General features: G+C 52.7%; 4 protein-coding genes and 1 non-coding gene across 7 annotated transcripts; 3 read left to right on the forward strand and 2 right to left on the reverse strand.

The window, feature by feature from the left end:
• Positions 1 to 120: 120 nt before the first annotated feature.
• On the forward strand, positions 121 to 202 carry TRNAS-GCU. The gene has a single exon. It is a non-coding gene; the product is annotated as a tRNA-Ser (tRNA).
• Positions 203 to 1,215: 1,013 nt separating this feature from the next.
• RPUSD2 (RNA pseudouridine synthase domain containing 2) lies at positions 1,216 to 6,886 on the reverse strand. Its single transcript, XM_030483649.1, is given in 5 exon segments — positions 1,216 to 3,916; positions 3,919 to 3,988; positions 3,991 to 4,566; positions 5,690 to 5,986; positions 6,494 to 6,886. Coding segments are annotated over 5 exon segments (1,503 nt in total). The 3' UTR covers positions 1,216 to 3,749.
• Positions 6,887 to 7,253: 367 nt separating this feature from the next.
• Positions 7,254 to 12,876, reverse strand: LOC115606989 (protein-L-isoaspartate(D-aspartate) O-methyltransferase-like). The gene is made up of 9 exons (XM_030483695.1): positions 12,790 to 12,876; positions 12,143 to 12,276; positions 11,103 to 11,207; positions 10,780 to 10,811; positions 10,196 to 10,300; positions 9,124 to 9,244; positions 8,439 to 8,524; positions 8,038 to 8,207; positions 7,254 to 7,732 (listed from the first exon to the last, which is right to left on the reverse strand). The coding sequence occupies exons 2-9, from the start codon at positions 12,255 to 12,257 to the stop codon at positions 7,720 to 7,722; spliced, it is 747 nt and encodes a 248-aa protein (XP_030339555.1). The 5' UTR covers positions 12,258 to 12,276; positions 12,790 to 12,876; the 3' UTR covers positions 7,254 to 7,719.
• A 107-nt stretch (positions 12,877 to 12,983) lies between these two features.
• On the forward strand, positions 12,984 to 18,361 carry CCDC32 (coiled-coil domain containing 32). Its single transcript, XM_030483717.1, is given in 5 exon segments — positions 12,984 to 13,025; positions 13,434 to 13,683; positions 15,157 to 15,215; positions 15,218 to 15,315; positions 17,105 to 18,361. Coding segments are annotated over 4 exon segments (537 nt in total). The 5' UTR covers positions 12,984 to 13,025; positions 13,434 to 13,442; the 3' UTR covers positions 17,244 to 18,361.
• Positions 18,362 to 19,976: 1,615 nt separating this feature from the next.
• On the forward strand, positions 19,977 to 25,111 carry LOC115606976 (prolactin-releasing peptide receptor-like). 3 transcript variants are annotated; one of them, XM_030483671.2, is made up of 3 exons: positions 19,977 to 21,380; positions 21,583 to 21,761; positions 21,869 to 25,111. In XM_030483671.2, the coding sequence occupies exon 3, from the start codon at positions 21,904 to 21,906 to the stop codon at positions 22,993 to 22,995; it is 1,092 nt and encodes a 363-aa protein (XP_030339531.1). In that variant the 5' UTR covers positions 19,977 to 21,380; positions 21,583 to 21,761; positions 21,869 to 21,903; the 3' UTR covers positions 22,996 to 25,111. The 3 variants fall into 3 exon arrangements, with proteins under 3 accessions (XP_030339531.1, XP_030339532.1, XP_030339533.1); XM_030483672.1 differs by having other exon boundaries at positions 21,137 to 21,380; positions 21,588 to 21,761; XM_030483673.1 differs by lacking the exon at positions 21,583 to 21,761 and having other exon boundaries at positions 21,137 to 21,380.
• The last annotated feature ends 319 nt before the right edge of the window (positions 25,112 to 25,430 follow it).

Here is a 25,430-nt window from a genome sequence, read left to right on the forward strand (position 1 = left end):
GTTGTGCGACCAGGGGCCGAGCCGCCGGCGCCATCTCGGGGAGGGAGCGGCGGGCGGGCGGAGATAGCAGAGGCGGTGGGCGTATTTCCTTATAGGTTGGGCGCGAGACAGAGCTGTCGTGACGAGGTGGCCGAGTGGTTAAGGCGATGGACTGCTAATCCATTGTGCTCTGCACGCGTGGGTTCGAATCCCATCCTCGTCGACACACACTTCTTTTTTCCTTCATTATTTCGTTTTTCCCCCTACCCCCCACGGGCCCGGGCTGCTGCTCACCGCCCGCCACCCCCGGCGAGCTCCCGCCCTCCCGCGGGCCGCGTTCCGTGGTGCGGGGACGGGGCTGAGGGGAGCCGGGGGCTGCAGGCGGGCCCGCACCGCAGAGGGAGCCCCACTCCTCAGGGAGAAGCCCCATGTGGAGCCAGAGCAGTGTCCTGGGGGATTTAGGGGTCGTATCCCGGGTGTCAGGGTCCCTGAGGGGCTGGTGGAGCTGCCAGAGCTCGGCTGTGCCTGCAGGGTGGGCTGCTCTCCTGACCTCAGAACTGCTCTTGTGGAGCACAAGTGTGATGAGGAACGGCTGAGGGACCTGGGGGGGTTTAGTCTGGAGAAGAGAAGGCTCAGGGGGGACCTTCTCGCTCTCTGATACAACTGCCTGACAGGAGGATGGAGCCAGGAGGGGGCTGGTCTCTGCTCCCAAGGAACAAGGGATGGGACAAGAGGAAACGGCCTCAAGCTGCCCCAGGGCAGGTTTAGATGGAGCTGAGGAACAATTCCTTCCCCAGAGGGTGCTCAGGCATTGGAACAGGCTGCCCAGGGCAGGGCTGGAGTCACCGGCCCTGCAAGTGTTCACACACCGAATAGCCGAGGCCCCAGTGCCATGGGTTAGTGGTGGATCTCATCTCAACCTCCCTTCTGGCAGGTTAAAGCCATTCCCCCTTGCCCTGTCCCTACAAGCCCTTGTCAAAAGCCTCTCTCCCGGTTTCTTGCCGACCCCCTTATATATTAGGTTTTATTTAGGTTTAGCTATACCAAAATCCTTGTGAAAATTAGATTATACTAAACCCCATGCAGAGAATGGCTGGATCATGCCTCTACAATCTCACACATAGCACCTAAAATGGACTAGTTAAAACACAGCTGGAAGAGTGTTGTTACGTGGAAGATGGGCATTACAATGCTGCTTTAGGGCACAATTCCAAGTCAATCCTACACATCAGTGGGTAAAGCTCAGCAAAATTCCCAGCAGGGTTTGCCAGGAGGGTTTATTTGTACAGGTAAGTGCTTTAGCTGCTGGTGAGATGCACATTCTCCTAGTCCTTTGCTGTAGCATGAAAAGACTTACCAAAATAAAACTACTAGAGAGAGGGCTTCTTCTGGGACCTACACTCTGTGTACAGATAACCCTATGTTTTGTACAGATAACTTTGTGCTACAATCATCCCACAACCAGGGTATTTATCTCAGATCTAATCTTAGATGGCAATTTACCACATCATCTCTAACAGTCACACTTTCCCTATTAGCAAAACACCAACTACTCACTTCTTGTGTGCATGTTTGCAGGGTATATTGGCTGGACACCAGCTCTGAACTGAAGATGAGGTAGATGCAATTGGTGGGAGGCTCCTTATGGAAATCAACCTTAATTTTCATTGCTCAAAGTATCTTGCAGATTGAAACCCCGGGGTTTCTTTACCATCGAGGTTTGGTAATTAAAAGCTGTTACTTGCAGCCATTATGCACAGCTGGAGAAAGGGAACACAGCTCCAGGCCTTCAACCATCCAGGCTCCATCTGCTGGCACAAGTCAGGAAAATCCCTTGCAGATGCTTGTTTCTTAGAGGGAAAAAAAAAAAGACTCAAAACCCCCAGATAACATAACCTGGGACACCTCAAAGTCTAATTTAAAACTGTTGCCCCTAAATTTACTAGTTTTCCCTTCATCTAAAGCTGCTATATAGCAGCAGAGACCCTTATTTATACACTGAAGGTGCCCAAGTTTCACTTACAGTTATATGAAATATGGATTCCAGTGCATGGAAAAGCTGGATGAGTTTTTGGTGTCATCTCTCAAACACAGGGGGCTTTTTATCCCCTTTGCTTAATGAGCTCCTGTAGCTCTGCGCTACACCTTAACACACAATAGCAAGAATAAAATAGCATCTGTGGTTAACTTACAACGACAAGAGAGCCATGGTGAGATGTGGAAGAGCAAAGCTCAAGCCTGAGTGAACTCTTATGGGAATACTCAACACATCAGCTGGATGATCCAGGAGAGTTAAAAAACCACTTTGGTGTCTCTGAGCTATTGGAAGAGGTATGCAGGGGTTTATTCTGGTTTGGTACACAAGTCCTGATCCTGAGGACTTTCAAAGCTCACCCCAAGACTGGGCCATGTTCCAGTTGATATCCACGATATGAACAGCATCAGCTCTTCTGGATTCCTTTCTTCACCTTTACAAAAGGCTTAATATTTTAGAAGCATAGAACAAGATGCTTGTGCCCCAGTAGGGGTGGAGAGAGGTGGATATGGAGCAATGGGCTAGAAACCAGCTTGCAAACAGTCCTGAAACAACACAGTAAAGGTTCTGATTGTCTGCAGCACTCACTGGAGCTGAGGTCACCCCAGTGACATATGGAAAAGAGGGAAAAAAGATTAAAAAGAACCTGAGACAGCAGAATTATCAAAATAAACCCCCCCCCAGAAGCCAAGAAGCAACCAGATGAACACTGAGGAAAGTAAGAACTACAGTGATATTTATCATCTTGGACACATATTAATATAAAATGTATATTAAGAAGTCTTCTGCTTCATAAAGCAGCTTTTGTTTTTCTTCAAAGCTGTCACATTGAAGTGATATTAAAAATTCCACATCTCCTGCCTGGAGTACATTAAAATAAAACAGCAGCCTGACCCCTACTTTGGATCGTTGCTCAAGCATGAAGATGTTTGCAGGGAGGGACAGAGGTGGACAGGCTCTCAAGAGAAGCCAGATGTGTTTGAGAAGGCAGGAGACAGGTCACAGGGGAGGTAGCAAAAAGGCAAAAATCATCTTAACCAGTCTCCTTATAAATCTCATAAGGACAAATCTGGGGATTAGCACCTCCAAAACCAGGCCCAATATAAAGAGATCCTCCCTAGAGTTACTAACTTTAAGTAATTATCCAAAGGAGTACAGAAAGAGCAATTCCAAAGCCAAGTCCACCTTGGTGACAGCCAGCACCAGATGGATCAGCTTCACAGTGCTCTGCTTTTCCCTCAGGGTGTTCTCAGTGATAAGGTTTGAGTTTTACAATCAGTCTGACAATAAAATACAGTACAAGTAGTTTTGTGTATGACATCCAGCACATCAAACAACAGCCCAGCAGCTCATGGTGTCAGATACAGGAACACAGGAGGCCAGAAGAACACTCAGGTGCTGATGTTCAGTGCATGCACTAGTATCTGTGTGGATGATCAGCAGCAGCCCCAGGTTACATGGAGGTGAAAGGCAAAGCTGCCCGTGCCTGAGCTGTGTTTGTTGCCCTGAAGTGCTGGTTCACCAATAGGCAACATAAAGCCAGTGGTGTGTTGGTAGCCCCACCTTGTGCTCACCCTCTACAGCATGAGGGCAGTTCTGCAGCCCCAGCAGCCCTTCCCAACCCCACCTCAAGCCACAGGCAGTTTGTTCACCTCAACCAACACTGGGAAAGTAAATCTTAGGTCTTTACAAGATGCTTTTCCTGGCCAGAAATGTCCATAGAGGTCCCACATCCTCACTCATTCCTCCAGTCTTCCGCTGCCCACTCGGGCATCCTGGAGCAGTACTCAAACCCTGTGCCCTTGTAGCGCAGGGCATGCAGGTACATCACCAGCTCCTTGGGAGATGGGTCCCGCCTTATCATCTTGCACTCCACAACACAGAGGGTCCTTCTCTCCTGAAACCTTTTTCTCCCACTTCCCCATCCTGATTCTCACACGAATTGTGCTCTTTACTTTCAAGTGGTTCCAGGTTGGGCATCAGAGCTTCAGTGGACAGGCTGCTGTGTCCTTTCTCCCAGCATCCTGAGTGTCCCTCTCAGCATCCTGAGCATCTTCAGCAGGGCAGGAATTCCCACTGCTGGGATCAGCCTGCACAGGCTTTGCGCAGTCACTTGAATCACCACAGTCTTTACTTTCAGCATTAGAGTTCAAGTCCTCCTCCATAATACCCAAGATATCCAGGCTCTGTTTGGAACGATGTTCCTCTACCAGTGCCTTGAGCAGCTTCTTCATCTGTTTTGTCTATCTTGCCCCCTTCCCCCTGTCAGGGCCCCAGGCTTCCATGTTGTAGATGGGGTCGTTGACTATAGGGTGCCCCAAGAACTGCAAATGGACCCGGATCTGGTGCGTGCGGCCCGTGTGGGGCAGACACTTGACGACGCTGCTCTTCCCGTTGTAACTGAGCCTCTGGAAGATGGTTTTGCAGAATTTCCCTTTGGGGTCCACACGACACACTCCCACTTTGTTAAGAAACAACCGGATGGGCTCCTCACAGACCACTTCGTGCTCCGGGAACTCCCCCACCACACGGCAGACGTACTCCTTCTCCAGCTGTGGGGACACAGAGGAACTCACAGAGAACAGAACAGGAACCATTTCTATCTCAGTGACCCCCCAAGTCCCACCCCAGCTACTCCTCTCTTTCTCTTCAGTGAAATATATGTGCAAGTAGCACGTCGCCAAAGTTTTATTACAATTCAACAGGAAAGAGCTAAAAAAAAAATCAGTTATTTAAAGCCAAATGTCTCTCATGCTCTCCCCAAGCAGTTGGGAAATGAACAACACAAGGGCCTGGTCTATTGACCCCCCCGCCATGTGCTTGGCTGCAATGCCTTTGCTGTGTGAAACGGAGACCTTAGAGCAGCTCCAGTGCCTAAAGGGGCTCCAGGAAACCTGGAGAGGAGCTTTGGACAAGGGCCTGGAGGGACAGGCCAAGGGGAATGGCTTTAACCTGCCAGAGGGGAGATTGAGATGAGCTCTGAGGCAGAAGCTCTTCCCTGTGAGGGTGCTGAGGCGCTGGCACAGGGTGCCCAGAGAAGCTGTGGCTGCCCCATCCCTGGCAGTGTTCAAGGCCAGGTTGGACACAGGGGCTTGGAGCAACCTGCTCTAGTGGAAGGTGTCCCTGCCCGGGGCAGGGGGTTGGGACTGGAGGAGCTTTAAGCTCCTTTCCAATTCAAACCATTCTAAGATTCTGTGATTTTCCTCATATTAAACTGAAGAGCTGATTCAGCAGCCTTCAGTTCACAGCCTGGAAGCAAATCCTGGGAGCTAATACAGCTACACTTCTACTTGGGTCAGGAGCCACTGGAAAAGTGAGAAAAACTTCCAACAGTTGTAAAATGACAAAACTATTTAATGACTGATAAGTTTCCACTTACAACTCAAACTCTCCCTAACTATTCTGCACCATCCCAGCCAGTTTGGGGCTTAGTTTGAGTACTGACCCTGCTCATTCCCTCGGGGAAGAAGATCCCTTTCGATCTAATATTACCAAAATCAATCTGATTTTTATTCAGTCTTTTCCTCATACTTAACACAATAGAACAGCAACGTGCCCACAAGCTGATCTGGGAACTTGTGCTTGTTTAGACCAAATGAGCTGACTTCGGACCTAACTCTTTCAAGAAAATACTGTGTGGAGACCCCAAAATCTCCCAGAGCCCTTTGTCCTCACCTGCCTCTCCCGAACCTGCTCATCAATCCTCTTGGACACCTCCACAGTCTTGGCAAACATGAGCACTCCCGAGGTCATGCGGTCCAGGCGGTGGATGGTGTGCAGCTCCTGCAGCCCGTGCTCCTTGCCCAGGATGAAGATGACCGTGTTGTGACGGAACCTGCCACAGGGGTGTACAGGCAGGGAGGAGGGTTTGTCCACGACCACCACCTCCTGGTCCTCCGCCAGGATCTGGATGGGCTGAGCAGTGACTGGTGGCTCATGGCGATGGACGGTGTTCCTGAGGAAATCGTTATTCTGCAGGACAGAGGAACAACTAGTGTGAATGCAGCTGGTGCAGCCATTCCAGCTGGCCACATGCAACAGGGGGGCTTGCTGTGGTGGGGGCATTGAAAGCCCCTCTCTCCTGGAACCCAGCATTTGGCACCACAAGTGTGCTCATCACCACTAGAGTTCAATAACCTGCCTTAAGTATTAGATCCACGCCTATGGGGCCGAGCAGGAAGCCTTGGGGCACACTGCTCCATGCCAGACTACAGGACAGCTTGCTCATGACCCCACTGGGGAAGGGATTCCTTGGGAGACCAGATTCCCTCAAACACCTCAGCCCTCAGCACCACCGTGGGGTTATTACACTGCTCTGCTCGGGGTGATGCTCATCACCGAGCCAGCGCCTTAGCCCAGCAGCGCTGTGTGTCCTGTCCAGGGTTACCGGCCTGGCAGACCATGCTCACCCCCGGAATGCCTCCGGGAGTGTCCCCAGCCCCAAGGGGATCACCTCCAACACCAAATGGAGGTGCCCACCTTGAGCACGACGTCCAGGTCCCGCACAGGCTCCTCGTTGAGGCGCAGGCGGCCGGCGCGGGCGGCGGCGCGGTAGTAGGCGAGGGGCTGAGCGCGGAACTCGGTGCTGAAGACGTGCAGGAGGCTGCGGCCCACCCAGCGGCCCTTGCAGTAGGTGCGGAAGTCGAAGTAGTAGGGCCGCACCTTGCGCAGCCCCCCCTCGAAGTAGTACGAGGTCTCGGCGAAGTGCGCGGCGCCGAAGCTCACCCCCGTGCTCAGCTTCCGCGGCGGCGGCACGTACCGCTCCCCAGCGGCCAGCCGCCGCTTCTTAGGGGCCGGTGCCGCTTCCTCCTTGCCCGCGGGGCCCGGCTGCGGCTGCTGCTCCTCGCCGGGGCCGGGGCTCGGCTCCGCCATGCCGGGGCCGTACGGAGCGACCGGGAGCGGCCGGACCGTCCACAGCCGCGCTGCCCACACCGCGACGGCGCGCCGCATGACGCACGCCGTGACGCAGCCGGCGGCTCAGCCAATCGCAGCCAGGCCGCGCTCCCGCGCGGTCCCCTCTCCACGTCCCGCCCTTTCCCGTCACCATGAGGCGGGACCGGGCGGGTCCCCCGGCGCTGCCCCGCTTGGAGCGCCCGGTACCCGCTCCAGAACCGGCCCCACGTTCGTCGCAGCCCCCCCGCTCGCCCGCGGGAGAGAGGGCAAAGCCGGAAGAGCGGGGTTTTGCTTAACCTCCCACTTCCCAGTGTTGTTACCGGAGATTAAATCGCTTTAGGCAAGACAGGGTGAGAACACACTCTCGTAATTAAACTTTGACAAATCATGATTAAACTTGGACAAACCGTCATTAAACGTGGACAAATCAGGGTGTGTCACTGCTCTGAAGCAGTCACAGCGCCTTGTCTTCTTCAAGCGTTAGGCAGAGTAGTCAATATTAAACAGTATTTTTAGTGCAGGTTTAAGTATTCCCATCTGCATTTGGAATTCTCTGGGAATAATGTTATTTACAGCTTATCAGGGAGGAGAGCCGAGTTATCCGATGCACTGCTGGAAGCAGACACAGCCCCCGAGGGCCTCCCCTGGTCCTGCTGCTGGAGAAACCCTTTCCTCCATCCCTCAGAACCTGCCTTCACAAGCACCTCCACTGACCACGCTTCGTTCCAAAAGCAAAACCACCTCGACCATCTACAGGCCCAAGTGCCACTCGTGAGCTTTCTGAGGTCACGTCAGGGATAGCCATCTGTCTGTCAGAATTCATCCCTGAGGCAAAGAAAAACCAGCAGTTACTAGTCGTGGCCTTCGGTTCAGCGACAGAATCAACACGGTTGTGGAGTTTAGGAAAGGCTCCAAAAAACCAGAAATAAGGAAAGGTCGAGTGCTCAGTCTGCAAGCCCCATCTAACAGAAAGCACACCCCACTCCTGCCGTGCCTCACACAGCCAAGCCTCTTCCTTCTTTTACAAGCAGCATCTGCTAGGGATCCAGGACTGTCAGTAAAGCCAGCAGCCAAGGAGAGCAAGCTCACAGGAGGGAAGAAACGTTCCTCAAAGGAGAGCAAATCTTTACCGAGGCCACTGCTTTTCCTTATCTGTGAGAGGGACGTAGATCACCCCCATCAGCTGTGTTTCGATGATCTGCCCATCGCTGGTCTTGTCGTACTGCATCAGAACTTGGTTTGCCCCCTCGGGACCAACGGGCAATATCAACCTGCCGCCTGGCTTCAGCTCGTTCAGCAACTGCAAGCAGAGAAATGTCACTCAGCCAAATGCCAAATGCCACTCAGAGCCAAAACCAGAGAGACACGACAGGAATCAGCCACGCGGTGGAGATTGTGGCACCTTGAAAGGCCCAAGCTTGGCAGCTCTGTATAAACTGGACAGAAGTGTCCAGTGGTTCCCCAATTACTCTATTTTCCACAGCTGCTGCTGGAAGCAGCCCACAGCAAGGGACATCAGCATCACTCTCACCTCCTTTGGCACAGTCGCAGCTGCTGCTCCAACATGAATGGCATCGTAAGGAGCCTCTTCAGGGTATCCCTGTCTGCCATCGCCAACTGCAGGAGGGAAAGCATGCAGGAAAGACTTTCGTCTGCAAAAAGTAATCCCTCCTCTATCCTTTCGGTTGAAATCTAATGATGAAAACTTCCTAACGAGACTGTGATGGCAATTTGAATTCCCAGATCAGAGCACTGACCTGTCTGCTTAAAATACAGTGTTGGTTTAAATAGGGAAGATATTTCTGGAAGTGAGCCACATTAGAAGGGGCAGTAAAAGCCAGGACGGTCTTTTAGTAACACAGGGGCTTTGTGCAAGCTGGAGATTCTAGATACAGGAAGAGCTGACTCAAGTTATCCTCCCAAAAACCACAACAGGGCGTGCAGACCTGTTCAAATAGACGAAAACCCAGATGTGGTACAGCCACACTCTTCTGAACAGCGCCTCTCACTAAATGAAGCCAGTCACCACACACTTGGAAGGTGTATGGCTGCCTGTAACATTAAATACTATTCATTTACACCACAGTGTTCAGGTCAGCATGGCGTGGTGCTTACACAGCCAGTACTTTCTGGCAACACCGTGGTGAGCACAACACAAACTGGACAAACTCTGCAGGCAGAGTGAGTGCACTCGGGGAGAGAACCAGGGAGCTCACCCACAAGCTTTACACGGCCAGAGCTGAGCAAAGTCGGATCATCCTCCTGGACGTTCCTGATGGATTCGTGTACCAGCTCTTGAATGTGCTCGATGCCCACAGCTTTCCCTGTTGGGCCTATCTGGGAAGAGGAAGAGCAGACAAACACCTAATGCCTCCTGCATGGCGGAGATGGATTTTACTGAGCAAGTTATGGTGGGGATTGGAGAAATCCTGGGAAGAAACTTGAGAATAGTCTCTGAACAGGAGATGCAAACACTCTGCCTCTTCGTTTTAAGGCTGAGTAGTCCCAGTTATAGTAGCTGCTTGAGGGATACAGACACTCCGCCTATGGGGACTCCTAGCAATCCTGCACTTTCAAGTGAAGTGACTTCCAAGTGATTATTCCATAGGAGTAGCAGCTTCCATGGCAAGGCCAGTTCTTGCCTAACCAACCTCCTGAGAACAGGGACTCCTCCTTTTCAAAGAACAGCTGTCTGACACCACAGAAAGTCTTTTCAGGAGCTTAGCAGACAGAGCAGCAGAGTGTGACTGCCTCAGAAGTGAACTAAACAGAACCTGCAGTGGACTTATTTGGTAGATGAACACCTCCTCTCCATCTGAACTGGGTTAACACACAAAACATCTCACAGCAGATACCACATCCATTGAGATACCAAAAATGACTGTCTCTGGTTTTACTACATGCTGGTCTGGGGACTGTAGCGATAGGACACAGGGTGATGGCTTTAAACTGAAACGGGTGAAGTTCTGGCTAGATATAAGGAGAAACCTCTTCCCTGTGAGGGTGCTGAGGCGCTGGCACAGGGTGCCCAGAGAAGCTGTGGCTGCCCCATCCCTGGCAGTGTTCAAGGCCAGGTTGGACACAGGGGCTTGGAGCAACCTGCTCTAGTGGAAGGTGTCCCTGCCCATGGAAGGGGTTGGAGCTGGATGAGCTTTAAGGTCCCTTCCAACCCAAACCAGTCTGGGATTCTAAGTCTACCCCTTCCCCCCACCTCCTCCTCTCCCCACAAAAATCACGTGCCAGCTATGCCAAGCTGCCATCCCAACACACCAGGCCAGGGGAACTTACCATCCTGGCAAAGCAGGCTGTGAGGTATCCACTTCCAGACCCAACATCCAGCGCTTTCGCACCTTCCACGAGCTGATCCTTCAGCAGCTCCAGTGCGTGGGCATGCTGCATGGACAACGAGTGTGAGAAGCTGGGAGACACCCCACTTGGGTTTCCTCCCCTAAAGCTTCCTCTTGTTCTTCTCCAATTGAAGTACAGCGCACCCGGCATTTTGTCTGACAGATTGAACCTCAAGTGTTTCATTGGAAAGATCCATTTGCAGATCAGCATTTAGGAAGAGGCTCAGGAATAAGATGTGGAAGGAAAGCAAGAGGGAAAAAGCAGCAAGAAAAGAGGTCTTGTGCAAAAAATGGGCAACATCAGTGGTCAGGCTCAGTTGCACGGAATTCCTATCAGGCATATGGTTAAAGCAATTTAAAGAGTGTGGGGCAAACTCAAGAAAGAAAAAGCTTCGCATGTACAGTGCCTGAAGAAACAATGATGATAACCACATCCATGGGATCTATTTCTACTTGAATATTTAAGGAAAATGGCAAACAATCAAATCCCTCCATTGTGGCTAAAAGTGAAAAGTTCCATCTTACCATGTGCGGTGCGCTGATTGTGGCCTTGTATCCTGAAAAGAAACCAGTGACGACCATGTGTGATAAAGAAACAAGGATTAAATTAAACCACCTTTATTCTCCCCCACTATCCCCTTAAAATATAAGCCCTCTCTTCTCTTTTGCTGTGTGAAAGCACTTTATTGACTTAAAACCCCCTGTGGAATAACTAAGGGGCACGAGATGGCTGCACAACGCTGCACTCCCATGTGCTCCAGGTCACCCCCATGCAGGACTTGGGGTGACCATGAACAGGGTGACCCACACACCATAACAGTGGTGGTACTTTGCCCCATGTTACTCACCGATAGATTGAGGAGAATCCATGTATGGGTAATACTTGATGTAGTGACCTCTGTCAGTAGCCAGCAGCACATCAAAGACTCGCTGGGATTTAATTATCCCTTTTTCTGGGAGAAGAAGGAAAACAGAGAGACAAGACTGAAATCCAGGGTGCTGCAGCAAGAGGAGACTTGGGAAGGGGGAGTACAGTGCAGGGAGTCAATGGAACTGGGAGAATTCAACCTCAGTGAGTGATCTGAGAAAGGACAGAACAAACCTGCAGGTGGGAAGATGGCCCTTTTGGTTCTCCTACACGACTGAAACAAGGTGACGGTCCCAGCCCAGCCTCTCCCAGGGGACAGTGACCTACCCCCACAGCACTCCTGGGATCTGGGACTGCACAGTGTAACCAGAGACACACAGAGTCACACCTCGACTGCTGAAAGCAGAGACTCAGGTTCAGGTTTCCAGGAGCACACTACAGTTAAGAACGATGACAGAGGAAACCCTCAGCAGCCCTGCACTCCTCATAGAATCATAGAATCATAGAATCGTAAGGGTTGGAAAGGACCTTAAGATCATCTAGTTCCAACCCCCCTGCCATGGGCAGGGACACCTTGCCCTAAACCATGTGGCTCAATCCCGAGGGAACTCTTACGGGGAAAAGGCAACTTGAGGCAGCAGGGAAATGCCAAGGTCATGGGAAGCTTCTCCTCACCCAACACCCCAAGTCCCTCTCCTTAGGGCTGCTCATCCACTCAGTCTGTGTTTGTGCTGGGGATTGCACCAACCCAGGAGCAAGACCTTGCACTTGGCCTGACTGAAGTCCATGAGGTTTGCACCGTCCCATCTCTCCAGCCTGGCCAGGTCCCTCGGGCTAGCAAACTCCTGGCACAACACCTTGTTTCCCATCATAGACAGACAGGGGCAAACACTGTAGCTCTGGCAGTAGTAACTCTGGCCCTTCAGGATGCACAGCGCTGCGGAACACCACGTACCCTCACCCCAAAGCACTGACTGATCCCACGGCCGCGCCCCCAGCGGGGCCCCGCTCCCTACTCACTGTAGAGGTTGTTGACGAGCTCGGGGTGCGTCTTCCCGCTGGACGTCCAGGCCATCGTCCTGGCGAAGAGCAGCCCCATGAGCGCAAGCACGGCGCGGGGCGGCCGGCAGCGCATCCCACGGACAGCGAGAGGCCTGAGGAGACAGGGAATTCCACCCCACCGCCTGACAGCCGGAACCGCTCCTCGCCGCAGCACAACGGGCGCTCACTGCCCCGCTCGAGACACACCACAGCTCGCCCGTTACTGCGGGTCAGCCCCACAACCGGCTCCGCTGCCTCCACCAAGGGCTGTGAGGAACAACCGGCTCCACGTTCACAGCGCCGGGTCCCACCCGAAGCCCCCCCCGGCTCGGGAGCTGCGGCCGGCGATGGCACACGGCGGCTCCCGGTGACAGGGGCCTGCGCCCGGCGGAGGGCACGGGGACGGGGAGGCCAAAGCCGGAGCGGGTAAAGCCGCCGCCGGCGGGAGCGCACCCGGGGCACCGGAGCCACAAGACCCCCGCCTCACCCCCGGCTCGGCAGCACCGGGGAAGCGGCGCCCGGAGGCACGGCCGCGGGTCCGGAGGAGGCCAAGGACCGACCCCTCCGCGCCAGGGCCCCGCAGTCGCAGCCGCCCCCGGGGAACCGGCCCCAACCCCGGTACTCACCGCGCAGCCGCACCAGGCCCCGCGGACCGGCCTGCCCCGCGCAGGAATGCTTCCGCCCTTGGCCAAGATGGCGCCGCTGCGGCTTCACTCCCCTCACGCATCCCGCCGATTCCCCGCCCCTCTCTGCACGGCGGGCGAATAGGCTGCCTCTTAGGGCCGGCGGAGCGCGGCGATTGGTCAGATCCGGATGCCAATCAACGCGCCGTGCGAGGCCGCTGCAGCTTCCCCTAGTTGAGGTGCGGGCGGCGGAGAGCGGCGGCGGCCGAGGCGGGTGTGGGCACCGGGACCGGGCGACAGCGGGAGCGTCCCCTCCGTGTCCTGTCCGTGTCCCGGGGCGGCCCGGGGGAGCGGTCCTCAGGGAGCAGGGGCCTCTGGGGGAAGCGGCGGTGGGGGTGCTGTCGCGGCGGGCAGCGCGGCCTGCCTCTCTGCGGGGCCCCTCAGGCACCGGAGGGCTCCCCGGGCTTAAATGCAACACACCGGAGCGTGTCGTCGCTGTGCGGAGGGAGACCCCGCGTCCTCGGTGGCATCAGAGGTCCCCGAGGGGTCTGGTGCCGTGACTTGGGCAGCGGGGGTCGATGCAGGGAGGCCGGGTTGAGGTGGGGGGGTCTCTGCTCCGTGTTCATGATTTATTCCCTTCGCGTCAGGCCTTCACGATGAGGATGATCGAGAGCGTTGACTCCGTGGTCGCCAGATCCGGTGAAGATCTCTGGGCTGAAATCTGCTCGTGTCTGCCACATCCCGAGCAGAAGGACGCCAGCGATGCTTTCACAGACTCCTTCATGGATTCCTACACCAACGGAGGCAGCCAGGGCAGCGGATCCGATGGCTCTTCCCAAACAAACCCGAGGCCCTGGGCACCCCTGCATGATTCAGAAGTGTATTTAGCATCCCTGGGTGAGTGTCTGTGGCAAGGTTTTGATTTCTCTGTTTGCTTGGGTAGCTGGTGACAGCCCAGACCTGATTATGTGACTGAGGCCACAGAGCTCTGGGTGGAAAGATGTCTTGTAGCATCTAGTTGGGAAGAAAGGGGGAAAACTGCCTTCCCAAACCATGCCTGCTGGGATCTTTGTATTAAGATGGCTGATCACGCAGATCATCTTTGCACAATTGCTTCTTGTAATTCCTGCTTATCTATAAAACCATAAATTTATTCTGAGCAGTGTAACAGCTGATAGAAGCACTTGAGGCAAGGGATGATAAAGTTACCAGTACTGGAGCAAACATCCCAGCACAGCTGAGTGCTTCACTCTTTGGCTCTTGTTTCTCTTGGATATTGTGGCAAAGTCAGGAGAAATAAACCAGTTCTGTGTTTGTACCTGTCCAGGATTAGTGTTTGTGAAATGCTGGCCTCTGTACAGCTCTGGCTGGGTGCTTGGCCAGATAATTCACATCTTCTGAATTGCTAGGGCCAGGGAGTTTCGGTGACAGCTCAGTTCTGCCCCACAAGACACCTCCAGAGATTTTAAGAGGGCCTTGGCCTTGTGAACTAGTCCAATTCAACTAATGATGCTACACTTTTCAGTGAGGAGTGTGATTGCAAGTCAATACCTGACCTAATCCAAGGAGGAAAACATTGCAATGGGAACTTGTGACCAGAGGAATTGATGACATTTGCTTTCTTGTAGCTTTGTGTATTATGTTGTGTATTATAGTTGTATAATTGTATACAACTATATACAATTATAGTTGTATAGGGTTACCCTGTGTCTGGTCAGGAGGTGGTTTTCATCATCCCCTGTGGCTGGGAAGCTCCAGCCACACATTATGTTATGAGATACCCACTAATAATACTGCTGCACATGCATTTTTTAACCTGTGTTTGGGCATTATTTGGATTCACAGTGCAATTAGTGTGATTTCATGCCAATTTGCATGGAAATCGTGGGACCTTAATGCCTGTGAGATGCACCATCCCTGGCAGTGTTCAGGCCAGGTTGGACACAGGGGCTTGGAGCAACCTGCTCTAGTGGAAGGTGTCCCTGCCCATGGCAGGGGGTTGGAACTGGAGGAGCTTTAAGGTCCCCTCCAACCCAAACCACTCTGGGATTCTATGATCTGTACCCCTGTGTGATTTCATGGAAACTAAGCAGTAAGTGGGAAAGTCACTAAAACTCACAAATGGGCAGAGCTGACTGGTTGCATAAAGCTTGTTTCCTTCAGAAACATCACCTAAAAAATACCATCCTGTACTCATACAAGAAATAGTCACACAGACTTGAAATACAGGAGGGAAAATGACTTTTAAAATAGGCCTTAGTCTTGAAAAGTTAATTTAACTGTTTGATACAGAAGTTCAGATACTTCTTTTGTTCCCTTTCACAACACCAGAATAGAGATAACAAAGACCCCTCCTTTGCCTCCTCACAGAGCGAAGACTGATGAGAATCAAAGGCTTGTCCCAGGAGGTGACCTCCAAGGACATGCTTGCGCCACTCTCTCCCAGGCTAAGAAGGAATGTTGGGACAGGTTCCTGCAGGAGAAGTTTGAGTCAGAATTCTATGTAGAGGGGCACGACTCTGATGAGAGGTAATGAGCAAGTGGATGGGAAGGGGTAACCACTCACCGTGTGGGCAGCAGACTTGGGTTCTTAAAAGCTAATCTAAGGTTTTGTCAGGTCTTATGACAAAAAACATGTCACTTGCACTGTCACAGGCTGTCTGAAGCAGTTTGATAGTGGCTGTTTGCATCATCCTAGGGGGGAACACCCAGAGCATGTAGGGTTGGAACTTCCAGTGCTGCTCACTGGTTTTTGCATCCCTCAGACTGGGGTGATCCAGCATAGAAAAAACTGGAACCTACTGGGTAATTTCCCATGTCACCATTTGGGGTAGGGAAAGAATGGAGGAGGGGATGTCCATCATGTTTCAGATTGCTTTTTATAAGGCTTACCTTTAAAAGGGAACCCCAAGCCCTTCTCTTCACCTCTTTGAGGCACCGTGAAGCACTGTTTCAGACACCAGTGGGGTGTAAAGTTCATTACAGGGTTGGTACCAGTCCCGAGATGAGATTTCCTGAGCAGCTCTCCCTTCTGTGCCTCTCTAACAGTGCCTCTGCTCTCTCACCCATTACCCTTTTACAGATGACATATGAATTAAGATGAGAGCCCTTTCCTTCAGCAATCTCACATTCCCAATCACTTCTAACACTCTCAATATTCCTCCTTTCTGAGCTGGCATTTGTCATGATTGCTTCTAGCAGAAAAGGGATTATTTTCCTCCCTTGAAGAAAATCTCCTTAAGCTGTTTGGGAGTTTAAGTATGAAAAATTAAGGAGGTTATAGATTCTTTCTTTGACCAGTTAACTTCAATGTCATTTATATTTAAACCAAAGCTTTTGTGGACTTACATGCTCTTTATACTGTTTTTAAAGGCTGGGGATGTTATCAGTGAAAGGATTTTCTTCCCTAGCATTTGACACTGAAGTTAGAGGTCACTCCCGATGCCAAAGCATTTGATTCTCCCCCATTAACATAATTAAACAGACCTTCACTTTTAAACACACAGATAAGTCCAAGGACATTACCCAGTGAAATCCTGCTCTTGTGACAGAGCAAGCACAAGTTCGTTTTGTTGTGGCAGCACTGAATGACTTGGATCACATTTCTAGAAGATGCGGATACACACAAACACATACATTTAAGAAGGATAACATTAAACTATTGGGGTTATAGCCACATTTAATCAAAGATGGGGTGGATCTGTTCTGGTTGGACCAGTTATGATGTGATAGGCTGTAAGACAGTAAAGATAACTAGTATGTATTTATATAAATATATAGTATATATTTATAATCCATCATTTGGTTACCATTCTACAAGGTAGACATAGTACCTTTTTGTTAATCTTCTGACGTTATTAATGGTCATACATTTTTATATGTGCTTCCTGCTTTGGTTTTGTTCCCCCCTAAATTTCCCAATCTGCCAAATAGGCAGTTGTGGGGTTAGCTTTAACACTAGATTTTTTTTACTTCTAATCCTGAAAGCTGGAAATTGAACTCTAGTCTTGGCTACAGACTGGTACTTCAGGAATGTGGAGGTTGAGATACCCACTAAGGATTCTTTTAATCAAGAAAAATCAGTGTAAAACTTCTCTAACCATAGTTTAAAAAGCCCAACTGCAGCAGAATGTCTTTGTAGGATGAAAGATTCTGCTTGCTCTTCCGGCACATGAATCTGTCGCAATAGACCTTATCCATAGCGACAGGAATACCTACAGAAGAAATGCACGGGGAGGATTTTCCTGACAGCTTGTTGTACATTCCTGGGGCATGTTGTTGCTCTCCCATCTCACTTTGTGCCTTTGCTTCCGCTCAGCACACTGGAACATCTGAAGCGATGGCTGCAGCCCGATAAAGTGGCGATCAACACGGAGGAGGTGCAGTACCTCATCCCTCCGGAGCCGCAGCCGGAGAAGCAGGAGACTGAGGAAGACCCTCCAGCTGCAGAGCAGTGAGATACACACCAGCCTCACACAGAGCTCCTGCTCTGACCCTGGTGAAGTTGTACCCAGTGATAGTGATAACAGGAGAGGGGGAAATGTGCCATTTTCAGTCATTAAATAACCCCAGCACACAAAACCCCAGCTCTGGACCTGCAGAGGTAGTGACCACCCCTTGTTATGGACAGGAGTGGGAGGCCTGTGGCACAGTGTACACAGAACTGAAATCTTTCTTACTCTGATCTTCTCTTAGCCTGCAGTAATCTAATCATTCCAGTCTGAATTTTGTGATTCACCAGGAGACATATTAAACAAAAGAAAAGCAGTTGTTCAGAAGCATCAGAAAACATAATGGTCCAGAACAGAACAGCTCAAACCACTGAGCTGTTTTGTCTTGTATCTTTTAAATTACTCAGTTGGGCATTGTGTTTCCTTTCCTGCAAGTCCATTGTGGTGTTTCCCATAGATCTTCACTCTTTAAGCCTCAGTTGGCCTGGAGCTGTGCCTGGAGGAAGACACATACTTTTCACCTACATGAATTTGGAACCCTAGAGGAAGCTATTGTTGCATTGACAGTGTCATCGACATTGTGACTGTTGAACATTCCTCTCTATGTAAACTCCCACATTTATCATCCCCCTTTATCAGCCAAGCTCTGTATTGCAGAACAGACTGGAGCGGGTGTGTTTTTTCTTTTGTTGGTTGTTTTGTACGTGTTCTTTATCTCCTTCAGCCTCTCCAAAAGAGGGTCAAATGAGATTCAGTATCAGGAAGCCACAAGTGATAACCAGGGAGGCTGCCAATACCTTGTTTCCATCACAGACTTGTGTAGAATTACTTGTCTTTAAATATATTCTGCTATTTCATTGGTTTTCATCCTGTCTAACCCCGCAGAGTGTTACTGGCCCGTTGCTAATCAAAGAGACTCTATCACGTACTTGTGTGAGGGCCGGTTCCTCCCTAACCCGCGCTTTCTGTCCCGCACTGACACGAAGGTCGGTAGAGGGAAGCAGCACACACCTTCCGCACATGGAGCTCCTACAGGGCGGTTGGAGGGGCCGTTCCCGTATCGCACACGTTGGATTCGTACCGCGTTCATGATGTTTCTGTGTGAAAATACACCTTTAAGAGCAGCTTCTTGGCAGCCTTCCCTTGTCTCCTGCCTCCATCCAGTGTTCCCTTATTCACTGGCAGCTGCTACACTGCTGGTTCTTCTTCAGCACCGTGGCTGCTGCGCAGGAGTCGTGCTCATCATCCTCTGTTAGAATAAACACTTGGGTTTAACACATGAGAAACAGTGAATCACCCAAACGTCAGGGACACAAGACTTGCAAGTCTCGCGTCATGTTGGAGGGTGGGTTTTGTCATCTTTTAATTCAGCTCTAAAAACAAGGCAGCTTTCCTGTACAGATGCAGTGCTGTGAGCACCTCTCCCCTGTGAGGATAAGCTGGAACAAAGATGCTTCAGAGCATTCACCAGCAGTGGTGGGTACAAAGGGAGAAGGGTGCAGTCTCTCTGACTGCACCCAGGCTCTTCCCTAGTCACTTCTTGTCATCAGCAGTGACTGTGAAGATGCTTTGTATTATTTTGCCTATTCCCATTAAAGTGAGATGAGAAAGAAATATATTCAAGAAACCTGTACTAAAACACAGTTCCTGCTCCTGTAACCCAGCATTTCCTCTGGAGAAGGGATGTCAGGCAGAGTAGCTTTCACCATTTCACATTAAAAAATTGCTCAGAAGCCCCAGGAAAGGGTCTGGGGAAGAACTGTGCTGATACAGAATGAGCTGAGGGCTTTGATTTTGTGTTGATAGACAAACATGGAGACCTCAGAGCAGCCTTCCACTATCTGAAGGGGGCCTGTAAGGATGCTGGGGAGGGACTCTTCCTTAGGGACTGTAGTGGTAGGACAAGGGATAATGGGTTCAAACTTAAACAGGGGAAGCTTAGATTAGATATAAGGAAGAAGTTCTTTACAGTGAGGGTGGTGAGGCCCTGGAATGGGTCGCCCGAGGAAGTTGTGGATGCTCCATCCCTGGTGGTGTTCAAGGCCAGGTTGGACAGAGCCTTGGGCCACATGGTTTAGTGTGACACGTCCCTGCCCATGGCAGCGGGGTCGGAACTAGATGATCTTAAGGTCCTTTCCAACGCAAACCATTCTATGATTCTATGAAACACAGGACCTTTGCTGATGGTTACACCTACCTGACTGTGCAGGGGACGGGAGAGTGAGATGTTCATCTGGCTTCATTTGTCCCAAATACCTGCTCCTCTGAGCAGGAGGATCCATACAAGCACAGCAGGGATGCTGGCTCTTTCCCTGCTTTGTGTGGCCGGGAGCCAGTCCTGTCACTGCACAGGGAGAATAGGCACTGGCTGTTTCCACCCAACCCAGGCACTTCCAGTAAAATCCCAGTCACCAGCTCACTGACCAGGTGGGTCACAGCTTTCAAACCCATCCCTTGTGCCTGTTGAGGGACAGAACCGCCTTGTGTGGGGCAAGACAAGCTTTGGATAACAGTGACTTACCCACAGGGCCCTGGAAGCAGCAAAGATTGGGTCAGAAAAGGCTTCTCTGGGATAACACGTGCAGAGGGAGGTGCTCCCATTGCTGCTGTCAGGTCGCCCTGGCCGTGGTGCAGCTGCATGTGGGGTAGACGTGCCCTGTGCCAGCGACTCATTACTCTGCTGTCATCTTCAAACCCATCTCCCATCTCAAATGGTCTTTTAAGAGCCTTCTGCTTCCCTTGTCTGATTGTTTTGCTGTTTAAAACCCTGAGCAGCTCTAAGCCAGGCTGTGAGGTAGAGACAAAGATGATTTTCTTCCTACTGATGCTTTGGCAGGGACCAGCGCTCGCCCCTGCAGTCAGCTCCCAGCCAGCTTCAATAACTCCAACCCACATCCACCAGGACGAGAAAATGAGCAGCCTTTGCTCACCAGAAGTTGTAACTTTACAGAAATTCTGAGGCTGCCCTGATGATTTCCATTCCTCTCACCCCCAAAATGCCTGTTGATGGTGATTTTTGATTTTCCCTTATTTAAGTAAGCTGGGAATGAAGAGATTGAAAGATCTTGCACGTGGAATCAGTCTTCTGATTCACGTTCAGTAACCCGCAGCCCCGTTGCTGTTTCCTCCCGTTGGTATTTGGGGACATTCCCTGGTGCGGGAAGCGGGGCTGGGATCCCAGCTTGGGGGTGGTGGTGGTTTTTCATGCAAAATGACACATTTATCTCCCCTCCCCATGGCGATGGGTCCCCCACCACTGGGCCCTGGCCAGCCCCTTGGCTGGAGCCACTTACTTTTAGGGACAGGCTGTACCCCACACCTATGCCCCACACTACAGGCCCCTGAGCGTTGGGGCTCACCCCACGGCTGGGCGCCCATTGAAACCCAGGGCTGGGCCACCCTCACCCCACCCTGCCCTCACCCCACTGCTGGGCCACAAGCACCCCATGGTTGGGCGCCCAGCGCCCTGCAGCTGGGTCACTCTTGCCTCACGGCTGCCTTCACCCCACTCTGCTCTCACTCCCCATGCTGCCTGCACCCCACAGCTGCCGGCACCCCCTCCCTGCCGGGACCCCCGACGGGACGGCCGCTGCCGGTGCCCCGCTGCTCCGCGCGGTCCCTGCGCCCGCCCGCCCCGTTCCACCAGCGCCCCCCTTCCCCGCCAAGCTGCGGTCTCCGCCACCGCCGCCCCCGGGGCTCCCCGCTGGGCTGGGGGGGGACGCGGCTTCCCCCGCGCACCGGCGGGTTGGGCTGTACCTGGAAAACCGAGCGCTGGGCGGGGAACGTCCTGTGCCCGCTCGGTGAAAGCTCAGCACGGGGCGGGGAAACAAAGAACCTTCGAAATCCGGCTCCCGGTGACAGCCCCAGCTCTCGGAGGCACCGAGCCCAGCCGGGCGGGTGAGCGGCTCCGGAACAGACACAACCCTCCTTTATAACCCCTCCCCGCTAATTACAGGGAGTAATTAGTGCTGCTTTGACTCGCCGCAGGGAGAGTCCTGGTGGGTCTGGGGGTGATTCTTCATCTCCGCGCACTTGCGGCTGGAACACGCTCGGCATCACCCGCCTGCGCTGCCGGGAGCAGGTTTGGGCCGTGGGGAGCCCCGCGTGGGACCCCGAAACCAGCCCGGGAACAACAACCGACAGGTACAACAGCGGTGGGATGGGGATGGTGGGATGGGGAGACAGGGATGGGCTGCGGAGACAGGGATGGTGGGATGGGGTAGGATGAACTGGGGGGACAGGGATGGGGAGCATCCTTCTGCCGGCAGGTCGGGATGGAGGAGGTGAGGGGGGAGATGAAAAGCAGAAGATGCTGCAGGAGTCCTTTTGTTCTGCTTCGGTCCAGCACAGCTCCCGAAGGTGTCCTTCCTGGAGACATCCCGACCCGATCCAAGCATCCCTATCTCCCTGCTCCCCGGCAGCTCCGTGTCCTGCTGGTTAACCACTTCATTCCCCATCTATCCATACGGAAGCTCCACTGAGTCTGCCGCGGGGCACCTTTGCTCTTAAAAGGTCCCACGTCTTGTAAGTCAGCTGGTGCCTCAGTACAGGGGTGGGCAAGAGGACCTGGATGGACCCTGGGGTGGGTTCTGTTGCTAGTCAGGGCTGACACTCTCACCTCTGGTTTTCAGGCGTGGAGGAGCAGTGCTGGCAGCAGGAGATCCCCATGGCTCACAGCCGGCTGCCCAACGACTCCTGGCAGAACAGCTCAGCCCCTCTCTTCACCGGCCTGGACCTCCTCCTGGAGCTGAAGCCGCTCTTCATCCCGCTCTACGCCACGCTGGTGGTGGTGGCGTGCACAGGGAACCTCTTCCTCATCCTCCTCATTGCCCTCACCAAGAAGCTGCACTGCACCACCAATTTCCTCATCGGGAACCTGGCGGTGGCCGACTTCATCATGTGCCTGGCCTGCGTCCCCCTCACTGTCTCCTACGCCTTTGAGGCGCGGGGCTGGCTCTTTGGGATGTTCATGTGCTACTTCGTCACCCTGATGCAGGCTGCCACCGTCTTCGTGTCGGTGCTGTCCCTCACGGCCATCGCCATCGACCGGTACGTGGTGGTGGCGTACCCCATCCGCAGGAGGATCAGCCGCAGGTCCTGTGTCTGCCTCGTGGCCTGCATCTGGTTACTCTCCATCGTGGCCTCCATTCCCACCTCGCTGCACACCCACTACTTGGATCTCAACACCATTGGCCATGACATGATCATCTGTGAAGAGTTCTGGAAGCACGAAGAGAGAGCGCGGCTGCTGTATTCGTGTTTGATGCTCCTCCTGTCCTACGTGCTCCCACTCTTGGCGGTATCAGTCTCCTTCTGTGCCATCACCTACCACTTACGAAGGAGGAACGTCCCGGGCGCTGCCTACCCCTGCCAGGACAAATGGACCAAAACAAAGCAGAAGACCTTCCGGGTGCTCACCATCTCCGTGGTGTGCTTTGCTGTCTGCTGGCTGCCCCTCCAAGTGGTGAACTTCATCAGAGACATCGACGAGGAGTTCACCATCCTGGACAAGAGGTACGTCAACGTCATCCAGGTCTCCTGCCACCTGATTGCCATGAGCTCTGCCTGCTACAACCCTTTTATCTACGCCTCCCTCCACGACAAGTTCTGGTTCCACCTCAGCAGCTACTTCTACCGCAAGAAGAAGAGCTCCAGCATGATGTCCTGCAAGGCTTCTCGGTTCAATACCTGCTCCACACTGGCAGATGCTCCTACTGGGGTGTCGGATAAGATCGCTTTGCAAACCAGACTATCTTAACTGAAGACCCTCAGGAGCTCAGTTTTGCTTTTGGACCTGTGTACACTGTGCTTTTGACTGGACATACGAGCAGGCTGCTGGTTGTGGTGGCATGTTGCTGCTCCCAGAAGAGATCTCTTGTGCCGGGCAAGGGCACAAGGGAAGGCATCATAGACTTTGTGGTGGAGCTGCAATTAGGAGCAGCTCAAGGATGTTTTGTTGTTTGGGAACACATATCGGTGCAGCAGCAAACACCCCAACCAGGCAAAGGCAGAGTAATTCCAGAGCAATTCGGAGCAGGATGTACCTGCCAGCCCATGGAGACATGCTGGGGCAGCAGAAGCTGTTTTCACCTGACCCAGACAGCAGGAAAGACCCGAGTGTCAATGAAACAGCAGTTGCTTGGTTCATTGCAGCAGAACAATGGGATAAGCAAGTTTCCTATGTGGCTTTTACAGCCCTTTTCCCATCTCCTGGCTTGGGATGGGGCACAAACCCTTGATCTCAGCCGTGTCTGGGATGGGGGACACACCCTGGATCCCAGCTCCTGGCCGGATGGGGCACATGCTCTGGATCCCAGGTCCTGGCTGGGATGGGGCACACACCCTGGATCCCAGCTCCTGGTTGGGATGGGGCACTCACCCTGGATCCCAGCTCCTGGTTGGGATGTGGCACTCACCCTGGATCCCAGCTCCTGGTTGGGATGGGGCACTCACCCTGGATCCCAGCTCTTGGATGGGGCTGGGGCACATAACCTGGATCCCAGCTCATGGCCGGGTACCACATGCAGCCAGCACTGTATCTGCAGCACAAAGACTTCTCCCTGTGGTTTTTATTTGGAGGTGGGTCAGGTTCCGAGCGAGGCAAACACACATGGGGTGCATTTAAACACACTTTGGAGCACGTCCGTCTTCATTCTGTGGGATGAAGGTTGTTCCTAAGCAACGGGCAGCACTTTCTGCCTCTGGAAGAACACCGTCTCTCCTGGTAGCTGTTAAATTGCTGCATTTCTCCTTTGAAATTGCAGCCTGTGGTGCAAGGACAATGGACACTCAGAAATGTGTGTTCTCCACCCGGAGCCGTGTGGGAGCAGTGCCTTGTTCTGCACGGGGACAGCTTTCATAACATGCTTGACCTCCTGAAGGGACCTCTGTGACCAGGTCCCCGCTCCTCCAGCCGCTACCGTGCAGCCAAAGTGGATTTGTCACTGCTCTTCACAGCTGAGTAGGACTTAAAGGGATGGGGCACCAGAAAGTGATGGGTTTGCTGGAGAAGATGCCTCAATCTCCGCTCTCTAGGTAGTTTAAGAATGTGTATGTCCATGTTTGAGCTCCTTGGGGGAACATAGGGATGCTGGGGATAAGCTGCTCTAACCCACAGCTGCCCATAAAGGTGGGTTTGCTTGTTGGATGCTGCTTGGTGTCTCTAGGTACCTGGTGTATCTGTGGCCCATCAGCCAGGTCCATGCAAGCAGCACGCTGAGAAGGCAGAGCCTCCATGCATCCAGATGCCCAGGTTGGTGTTAACCTCTTGATTTCCTGGGAGGAAGCCTTTGGGAACAACCCACAGGCACCAGCATCACCACAAGCACCAAATCGCAGGGTCACAACAGCTTCTGGCCACCCAAGGCCATGCCTTTGCTTCACCATCTGCTGCTGTGCTCTGTGGGGATGAGCCATGCCTCTCCTACTGCTCCTCCAGCCTGGGGTCAGGACTTTAAAGCCCCAAAGCAGTTTGTCCTCACTGTTGCATGAAAGCTGTCCATGGCATTGGCCATCACTTGTGCTTTCAGGGATCAGCTTCGCATCTTCCAGTGCTGGACCCTAACAGGATCCCTAATCTGCTCTTGTTATGCCCAGGCAGGAGCTGCTGCCCAATCGCCTTCCTGCTGAGACCTTACCATGGTCCTGGCAGGACCATATTATCTTCTGTGGTGCAACCAGCAGAGATGGGGACCCCTCAAATGCAAAGTGACTGGATGCTTGTGTCCTTGGAGGTACCTGCGGAGCAGGGAACTGCTTCTTGCAGCTCTCTGCCTGCACACTGCTCGGGGTTGTGCTTGGGGTGAAGGCTGCATTGCCTGACCTGGAGGTTCACTGCTTGTCCTTCCTTCTAATAAAAGCTTAAAAAGCTCAGGCTGTGTCTGTATTGATTCAAATCCACAAACATCTTTGACTGCAGCTTAATCACACCCCAGGAGGACACCAGCTTGGACGTGTTCCACTGTTACTGGTGGAGGCAGATCCTTGGGGTCAGGGCTGGAGAAATGAGGCTTTGGCAGCTCTGGCAGGAGAGGAAAGGTTGGACATGAATTGTGTAAGAGGCAATGATCAGACCTGCTCTCACTGGCATGAGCGTCTCACCATAAACACCCTGTAGGTGTTCATCTGCCTGCATTCTGCTGCTCACTGCTGCTCACTGCCTGCACTCTGCTGCTCACTGCCTGCACACTGCCG

The sequence above is a fragment of the Strigops habroptila genome, chromosome 4 (assembly GCF_004027225.2).
Source record: "Strigops habroptila isolate Jane chromosome 4, bStrHab1.2.pri, whole genome shotgun sequence".
NCBI classification, from domain to species: domain Eukaryota; kingdom Metazoa; phylum Chordata; class Aves; order Psittaciformes; family Psittacidae; genus Strigops; species Strigops habroptila.